The following is an 8,562-nucleotide window of genomic DNA, read 5'->3' as shown; positions in this document are numbered from 1 at the left end:
TCGTCTTCTAACATAGTTATCTATTATTTCCAAGCGTATTTCTTCTCTATTTCCAGAAATGCCTTTCTTATTACTTACTACTACTTTCTAACCTAATATATTTTTGTAGTAACTTAAAATCTTAAAATACTAGAAATAAAAATAGAAATCAAAAGAATATAGATAACATAGTTAAGAGTACGTAACTAGACTAGCGTGGTTCGCTTACCGATTCAACTCGCACCAGTATATTACTGCTATTTAAGACATGTGTGGTGTTGTATTCTTACTCTTCTTAGTAATAGTATAATCTCTGATATATCGACTAAGATGAGCCATGACAGAATTAAAGAGCTTTTTCTGGCGAGATACCTAGTCGAACAAGAGCTGTTAGATGCCTCATTTGCCCGGCCTGATCTTCTCATTCTCAACCAGCCAATAACGCATTTCACGGCGTTCGAGCATCTCTGGAAGCATAGTAACTACCATGTTTGCGCTGACGGCGGCGCAAACAGGCTCTTTGATATGTTTGCAGGAGAACTGACACAGCAGCGCGAGCAATTTGTAAGTAGAAGCGAATATTTGAGCCACTAGGCAAGCCTGATAGATGCAGCTACCCGACATCGTCCACGGCGACCTCGACTCGTTGCGCAATGATGTTCGTGACTACTATCGCGATCGAGGCGTCTCAATATCACGGGGCGGCGATCAAGAAAGTACAGATTTTGGAAAATGCATGCAGAAGATTTCTTCGCGTGTCTTGTCGTCGGGTATGCGAGACATCCTCGTTCTTGGAACATTGGGTGGACGTGTTGACCAAGGGCTGGGACTGTTGCATGAGATGATTCGAGAGGAGACCAAGCATCCCAACCTTCGTTTGTGGCTCTTTTCGGAATCCAGTCTGTCGCTCATTATAAAGGCAGGAATAACTATTTTGAGAGGCGTCCAGGCGAGCCGGGTTTTCACAGAGAATGTGGGTCTTGTTCCTATATACGGCCCAGCCGTGATCTCGACTGAGGGCTTGGAATGGGATGTCAAGCAGTGGGCTACACGCATGGGCGGGCAAGTCAGTACAAGTAACCACGTCAAAGCAGATAGTATAAGGATCGAGACTGACGCGCCGATACTTTTTACGATAGAGACGGCGCTTTTAACTATGTCGTAACTATGCAACATAGGCGCCATCAGAGTTAGATGGGTGCATGCGCATGGTCGTGTTGTAGCCGCTCATGTATAATTTCTTATGGCAACGTGCATCTGCACTTGTTCGTGCATGGGTAAAGCCAGGGTCTCACCAGTCCCCTGATGCTGGAAATACATTGAACAAGCTACTAACACCGCATATTTGGCATTCCAAGGATCCCATCCAAATGGAACGGTCTTGACGTTCTCTATACTAAGAAATTGGCCCCATTGCCCAGGTCTATTCGCGATGTGGCCGGCCTGCTAAACGGTTGCCGCTAGCGCGACCCTGTTGCTGACTGATTCAGCGATGCTCGACAGATGACAACCTCCGTCAAGTCGCGACCTGTTATACGCGTATGCATCATGGCTGTTCGCAAGGATGTTTAACCAACATTTTCCAGGGGATCGTCGCTGTCCAAAGACTTACCACATGTGCGGATACTACCCATGTTTCGGAACATGCATCTCTCTGTCCATCGGGGTTCCCGACGATTCGGCCACATGGCAGTTTGTATAGGTACTGACCGCCATGGTGAAATTTGTCAGAATTCAGCATCACAGTTGCAACCAGCATGCACAAAGGCTCATGCCACCGCCAGCTCAGCGAAACATAGCCTACCATACCCCCTTGCTCGAAGTACGTCCGCTGTGGCGTTCCATCTAACCACAATTAGGGACAACGTCTCATGAGGGAATGTCTACATTTTCGGGCTCAGCCTCGATTCCACTAGTGTGGCAAACGCCTCATCGGCACAAGAACGGACCCTCGTCACTGTTTCACTCGTAACCAAAGGTATGTGCACTGGTTCTATGATTAGTTTGGCTCGCTTCGTGCCGAGCCTCCGCTAGTCAGCTACTGCGTATAGCCTTTTGGGATTTTCAGGCCTTACTCCGTTCCGTTTGGACTAGTATATCATCGACTCAGTTCCTGACTACTGGCGAGGATGAATCCCGTTTTCTAGCCTATTCTGGTGCCTCTACTGCGTCTCCCGAATCCTGCATAAAACGACTCCTCTTTCTTGGGCACATAATCAATCTGTTGCGCAGTTCGGTCTCTACTATTATATTGATTCAGAACTATGAGTCCTAAGACTTCCAAGATTCTTCATGACTCCTCGTACAACATGAGAGCGGAGCCACAGCCTCAAAATCCATACGCTAGATTACCCTCTAGAAGAGCGATTGCATGCGTAACGTGTGCCAAAGCTAAGACAAAGTGTAACAAGGCAGTATGTGTTTTCCAGAAGGGCGCTGTTTCTCACAAAGCTCACTCTCAAGGCACCTTCATGTTCACGCTGCACCACCAAAGGCATCACCTGTGAACCCCGATCGACCCGCCGCACATCTGTAAATATCCATCGTTCAAACACTCGGAAATCATCACATTCACTAGTAAAGAGTCATTCTCTGAGTGCTCTCTCACGGGTTGATAGGCCAGATTCACCTCAACATCTGCCATCTTTGGGCGGCAATGGACATGTGCGGCGCATGTCATGCAATTCTCAAAGTGTCTTAGAAACGGATATACAAACCGTATCACTCCCTGTACATGCCGAATCTGCTCCCCTATCGATGGATACACCATGCATCATTGACGAGAGTCAGTTGTACATAAAAAACCCCGAACAAATCATGGTCCGCTCGGATCAGGCGATGTGGACAAGCAGCATCTCTAGTCTAGGTGGCCTCTCGCCGCCTACGCCTGAACCTATGGCATTCCACGAGCCTATAACTATGATTCACTGCGCAGACTACATTTCATATCCGCAGACATGGTACGAAGAGATATCAGCGTCGATTGAGCATGGACTCGGCTCGTCTTTCAGCGACATACCCCCATCACAAATTTTAGCTATGCGAGACAACGCAAGTACGGTGCCATTTATGCCATCAGAATCGTGGCCAAATTCCGACTATGCGCTGTTACATCCGCAGACCTTCACGGAGCCAACATCTTATTACAATAACGCTGGTTGCTATTCTGGTAGTCAACTGTTATCGCGAGGCTGGTTGCCCAATTCCATGCCAGATTGGACGACGTTTGAACCTACGAGTCCAGAATTGACCACTGTTTTATCGGCACAATCCAACACGATCGTATACTTTGGTCTGGGGGGTGGCTTGATATGTGAAGAGTCACCATACCATCATTTTTGAAAACAGGAGCGGCAGTCACGTAATGATGCCACGATGCAGCGTTCAGGCCACTCATCAGCGTCAAGGACCCTGGAAATTGCAGTATACCGTTTTTGCCTCGACACATTCTATACGTATATTTAGAACTACTCGTCCTATCAATCGGTAGTCCGCTCGTTCAGAAAGCCACTACACTCAAATCATCAAGCTTGAACTATCTCCTATCGATAAGAGGCTTTGCAATATGTAAAGTACTTCAAGATAGTTGAAAATGTACGAAATTCCTATAGATAAGGCTGGATGATGGAGTACAACAACACACGCAAATTTACATTACTGCCGTCAATGTTTCCAATCAAGTCATTGAGTGTTGAAGGTGATTCGCTAAGCTTCTGGGCCATCTCTTCATTGTCTCCGTTGAGCATTCCTTCAGTGCGCTAATGCAGATAAATCATATGTCAACATCAATCACTGGTGTTGCAGTTGCTAGAGCTATTTGCTCTTATCCCTATCTTGCGTCGTGTTTGCACCCACTTCGCGTAACCGAAATGACCCGGCTTTCAGCGCCCCACATCGTAATCGCCTATTATTGCTACCAGTGCGGTTCAAATGGCTAAATAGAAGAGCGTCTCATTGGTTGATCATGCACACTCATGGACTTGAAATTCTAGTCATGTCGAGGGATTAGGTAGATGCTGATCATAGTATTCTTTAGACCAATGCCGGTATTGTATCTTATATTTTCTACTACACGAATACTGATTGAATTCGTAAGCATCAGCCTCTGTCGACAGCCCGTACAGCCACTCCATTATTGGGTTTTCGGTGGTCTAAAAAGCTCAGTGTTAGGAATCAGAACTTGTCACTGTCATTGCGCTAGACCTGTTTCTTCGAGAATAACATACACGAAGCGAATCTAAGCAGATTTTCTGCTATTCAGGCAAGCTACTTTTGTAAGGAGTGGGCTGTGTTGGCCTTGCAATGTTAAAGCGGGAGGCCTATGCTGCCTAATCTCGATACTTGTACACACTCATAGCCTTGTCAACCGCACTATTTGCTTACCTTGAGGGGTTCGTGCTTGCCAGAATTTGTTCCCCAACGGGACTCTCATGTGCTGGGACGAGAATGGGGGGCTCAAAAGAATCAGCACCAACGTCATACCGATCTTCAAATATCTGCACCCATCCAGCCTTACGCCGATACACACTCTTTATCAGATTTTAGACAACGACGGTCCGTTCCATTGCTTACGCTCTGGGTGAGCCTTGTACGCGGGCCTTCAATATAGCCTATCACATAACGACTCTGACGCCACGGCGCTTGAAAGGATGGTGCACGGGTCGTAGGTGAGTAACGCTTATGCTCGGCCAAGCCCCTCGAATGAGGAAAGTTAGGGCAAGGGTAGTGCTGTACGTTCCCTATCTTTAGCGATCGACACCGGTGCGAGTGCACTAGGGGCCTGCAACATGTTGGCCAAATTCTCGGCCTCGCCATATCTCAGCTCTGCCGTCCTGGCGCCATAGCGCCTGGTGCGTGGTTGGGGTTGCACAACATGTCATGTGGTGGCGTTCGCTGCTTATCGATACGTACTGATGTTGTCTGCCGCAGGTACGTAAGCCCAGATTGTCGTGTCATGCACACGCGCAGCAGCAGCTGCCTCCATGCAGGAACGGTGAGCTCTGTAGGGCATGGCGGCACAGCATATGCACTGCCCACATACACCCATTAGAGGGGAAGAGAGCATCTAAGTCTGTATGTAGTCGAGAGTTTACCAGACTGCTGGGACTAGCATCCACGTGCCTGGTAGTAGTCGACTGTACTTGAGCTAATCCGGCTCAACTATCCGCTCCTCCGACCACCATGTGCCGCATTTCGGGGCCAAACACTACCGAAGTGCATGGAAATTATATTGAATGCTCGCTAACTTTTCCTCTTACCGAGATGTTTCCCCAGTCGTTCGACTTGGCATCCTTCCTGCAACATCCAACCTCATCAACATTGACAGTACCAAATGATTGGGTCTACTCAATATTTGACCCATTTCTTCCGTCTCTTGGTGTCTAGCAGTCCCGGGGCTGCAGCAGGGAAAGTGGGTTCGTGGCTAGTGCGATCTGCCTTGCCCTGCGATGCTTTGTCTCTTTGATGTCCGCTTCTTGATCAGAAGCAGAGTGATCACAAAGTCTCTGCCGGCTGATAATCGATACAAGCATGCATGAGAAAAAGCAAAACTAGAGAGTGTTGATCATTCTCAGAGACGTCCAGGAAAACAGACTTCAACTCCACCGAAACCCGCTACTGCACGGACCCAATCCTGAACGACTGTGGCAGAAATGATGTACGTACATGCAATGTAGGGCCTCAGCTTAGTAGGATCTAGGATATTCCCAAACACCATCGGCCCGTTCCACAGCATGGTCAAGCGAGAGCTAGGCAATTTGATAGGTTCGGACGACTCTAGATGAACATACTGAACTAGTCTTTACGGCGGAGCCTCGTCCACGAGATCACCACGCGACTGAACACCTGACATGAAACAGAGAGGAAAATGCCCGAGTTCGCCGAACAAAATTTGTCGAGACCCTGGCTAGTGGCTGCTGATGAAAACCGGGGTACAAGATAACATTCTGTGGACAGTGGTTGTCTCCACTGCCAAGGAAAGGAAGCCACAGTGCGAACTCCACGGACAAGACGACGGGATGGTTCTGGGCCATTGAGCCCCTGGAATCATTACGCGGGTTGTCATGGACTTTCTTACTGGCCGCCGTGTGGCGAGGGGAGGCATCCTTCAACACTTGCCACTTGGTTTCTCTACACCATTTTGTTCACATCTACCATGTCGATCCGTGCCGTTCCGTCTCGACCCTTCATTCCCGTCCGCTAGCGCTCCTCTTCGCTCAGTCCTTGGACTCTGGTTTGGTTTGAAAGGCTCGGACTCTGACCTCGGCAGACGCCCCGTGGGATGAAATCAATACCAACCCATCGAATACGAGAATTGTGGGCTCATCAGAGTCGCCGACACCGCGTTCATCGCATCCCGAGAGCTGGACTTCACCTCATTTCCCATCTTACGTTACCACGTGCCAAACGGACATGTAATTTAACCGGTCGTGGGGCACTCCGAGGAGAGCTGTGAAGGGCATGCTGCTGTTTTGTGGCGGCTCATGTACGCGTGGAGATGGCTTGATGGTGACGTGTGGAAATGTAGAGGATTTTGTAGGATCGACACAGCTACTCGGGTCCTCCGTGACTGCTGGCAAATCTGCCTGCCATGCGACGTTTGTCAATTTGGGGACATTGCAGAAGTTTTCAAGGTCAGTGTTTCATGGATGGGAATATTCCTTGGTAAAACATGATTGAGCGTGGGCACGCTCTAACAAGATGAGCACAGTGATTGGCATCCTTGTAAACCGCCATTATTTCACGCTTGTTGAGTCTATCTTTGATTGTGCGGACAGCAACTTAGGGCAAATAGCTGCTCTTTAGTCTCTATAGACGAGGATTACACCTAGCACGTATTTTTTCAATATGCGGCTGCAACAAAGGTTCTTCAGTCGCAGATACTGGAAACAAAGTGTGCAGATTATCAACTTCCTGTCTCAAATCGGCATCCGTCATCTCTTCTAAAGGAGCCACATATTTGCAGTCTCTCCGCCGAGCGATGACAACATCAGCATGCTTGTCCTGTAAGTTTGAAGTCAACATAAGTGAAAAGGAAAAGTGACGGCCGATTCGCGCTGCTGCAGCCAGACTTGCAGCCTTCTCTTTTCAGATAATTACCTGGAAGATAATGAAAAAGAAATAGCATACCTCTATAATATCCTCACACACATTTACATACTCCTCGGCCTCATGAAAGCTATATCCCACAAGCACCGTGATCCTCCTCTTTGTCTTATCTCCAGATTTCTCTACAAACACCAACCGTCCATGTTCAAAATCCGACTTGATATGCCATCTGCGCGACACATATAGCGGCTTGAAGGTGACCAGCATGCCATGCAGCAGTGTCAGTGAAAGAAAAGGCTGTGCTCCATCGTGCACGATGCAGATTTTGTTGAGACGCGACAAGTCTTTTTCCCACAACAAGCGCCACAGCATGTGTACTACAAGTTCTCTGCCCGCGCCACCGCTACCACTACCATCACCGTTACCATGGGAATCTGTGCTCTGAAATCGGAAATACAGCTCTTCTAGGTTCGGCAGTCCCGCGGCGGCAAAGTGGAACCCTTTTACGCGTCGACGCGTTGTTGCCGAGGAATCGCAAATGTACAGCTCTCCCAGGCATGCTGGTAGGAGAATTTGCAGCTTGGTGACTTGTGGTGCGCAAGCAGTAGCGAGCAGGGCTCGTGTTTTTTCTGCTAGTTGCTGTGCGCTCAACCATTTGAGAGGGTAAATGACGCTGTGTGAGCGCGCAAGAGAGGCATATTCGGCGTATAGCTGGCGACAGGTCCATGCGAGTGCCAGGGCACTTTTGGAGAGGCTCGAGGCTGGTATACTGCCCGGTGCACGATTAAAGGCGTAGGATATGATTTGGTTTCTGATTTCGCCTGGCAAGGTGAGGAATGGTGATGTTTGTGCCATCGATGCTTTCTAGCTTTTTCAATCCTCTTTCTCCGGGTGTTTATAGCGATGATATAGTTATTCGATATCGCATAGATCCAATAGCAACAGTTTATTGATTCATCTTCAGATTTGGTAGATTCAGAGCAGTTGGTCGTAATGATGGTGAGAATCGCACGTTGAGGAACGAGAATGTTTCGCATGATAAGTCGTGTACTAGAGGTGCCGGACGGGCCAACGCCGCGGACGGGCCAACGCCGGATTACGTCCTCCAACACCAATTATTCCATCCACTTCAACCACCCATAACGTGACCACAATGCAATCAATTGACGCTGCGCTTGCTGCTATTAACGCTTTGAAGCCTAATGAAAAACTTGTGTATTCTTAAATTGTAAAAAAATATGGTGTTGACCTAGGAACGCTGAGCCGCCGCCACCGAGGTATTTCTCGCTCCAGACAAGCAGCTGCACAAAACCAGCAGGCAGTCCACCCACAACATGAAGCTGAGCTTATCGACTATATCGATAGACTCACTAAGCGAGGCCTAGCACCCACACGGAGTATCATTCGAAATATCGCGTCGCAGCTAGCTCAGAAGCAGCTCGGATATCACTGGGTTGATCGCTTTGTTCATCGTAACTCGCATCTCGTTATACTCAAGCGCACCACGCCAATCGATCGTAGCCCGGCGCCGAGCTG

The 8,562-nt window shown here is 48.5% G+C and overlaps 3 protein-coding genes across 3 annotated transcripts; 2 read left to right on the top strand and 1 right to left on the bottom strand.

Annotated features, from left to right (window-relative positions):
* Positions 1 to 299: 299 nt before the first annotated feature.
* COCSADRAFT_121144 (uncharacterized protein) lies at positions 300 to 1,283 on the top strand. Its single transcript, XM_007703634.1, has 2 exons — positions 300 to 543; positions 593 to 1,283. Exons 1-2 carry the CDS (start codon positions 310 to 312, stop codon positions 1,142 to 1,144), a joined length of 786 nt encoding a protein of 261 aa, XP_007701824.1. The 5' UTR covers positions 300 to 309; the 3' UTR covers positions 1,145 to 1,283.
* Positions 1,284 to 6,683: 5,400 nt separating this feature from the next.
* COCSADRAFT_146243 (uncharacterized protein) lies at positions 6,684 to 8,028 on the bottom strand. The gene is made up of 2 exons (XM_007703633.1): positions 7,108 to 8,028; positions 6,684 to 6,981 (listed from the first exon to the last, which is right to left on the bottom strand). Exons 1-2 carry the CDS (start codon positions 7,879 to 7,881, stop codon positions 6,787 to 6,789), a joined length of 969 nt encoding a protein of 322 aa, XP_007701823.1. The 5' UTR covers positions 7,882 to 8,028; the 3' UTR covers positions 6,684 to 6,786.
* Positions 8,029 to 8,251: 223 nt separating this feature from the next.
* Positions 8,252 to 8,548, top strand: COCSADRAFT_63050 (uncharacterized protein; the record flags this gene model as incomplete). The annotated part of the gene is made up of 1 exon (XM_007703632.1): positions 8,252 to 8,548. A coding segment is annotated over one exon (297 nt), but the record flags the coding sequence as incomplete, so codon positions are not given.
* Positions 8,549 to 8,562: the final 14 nt, after the last annotated feature.

The sequence above is a fragment of the Bipolaris sorokiniana genome, assembly GCF_000338995.1.
Source record: "Bipolaris sorokiniana ND90Pr unplaced genomic scaffold COCSAscaffold_10, whole genome shotgun sequence".
NCBI classification, from domain to species: domain Eukaryota; kingdom Fungi; phylum Ascomycota; class Dothideomycetes; order Pleosporales; family Pleosporaceae; genus Bipolaris; species Bipolaris sorokiniana.
Note: the sequence above shows the minus strand (reverse complement) of the source record. Positions and strands in the feature narration are given on the sequence as shown.

Excerpts from the sequence above, each read along its gene's own strand:
- COCSADRAFT_121144 (XM_007703634.1), top strand. The coding sequence starts at position 310 with ATGAGCCATGACAGAATTAAAGAGCTTTTTCTGGCGAGATACCTAGTC. Across the intron at positions 544-592 it reads CACAGCAGCGCGAGCAATTT|CTACCCGACATCGTCCACGG; the intron begins GTAAGTAGAAGC and ends TGATAGATGCAG.
- COCSADRAFT_146243 (XM_007703633.1), bottom strand. The coding sequence starts at position 7,881 with ATGGCACAAACATCACCATTCCTCACCTTGCCAGGCGAAATCAGAAAC. Across the intron at positions 6,982-7,107 it reads TGTGTGAGGATATTATAGAG|GACAAGCATGCTGATGTTGT; the intron begins GTATGCTATTTC and ends TCAAACTTACAG.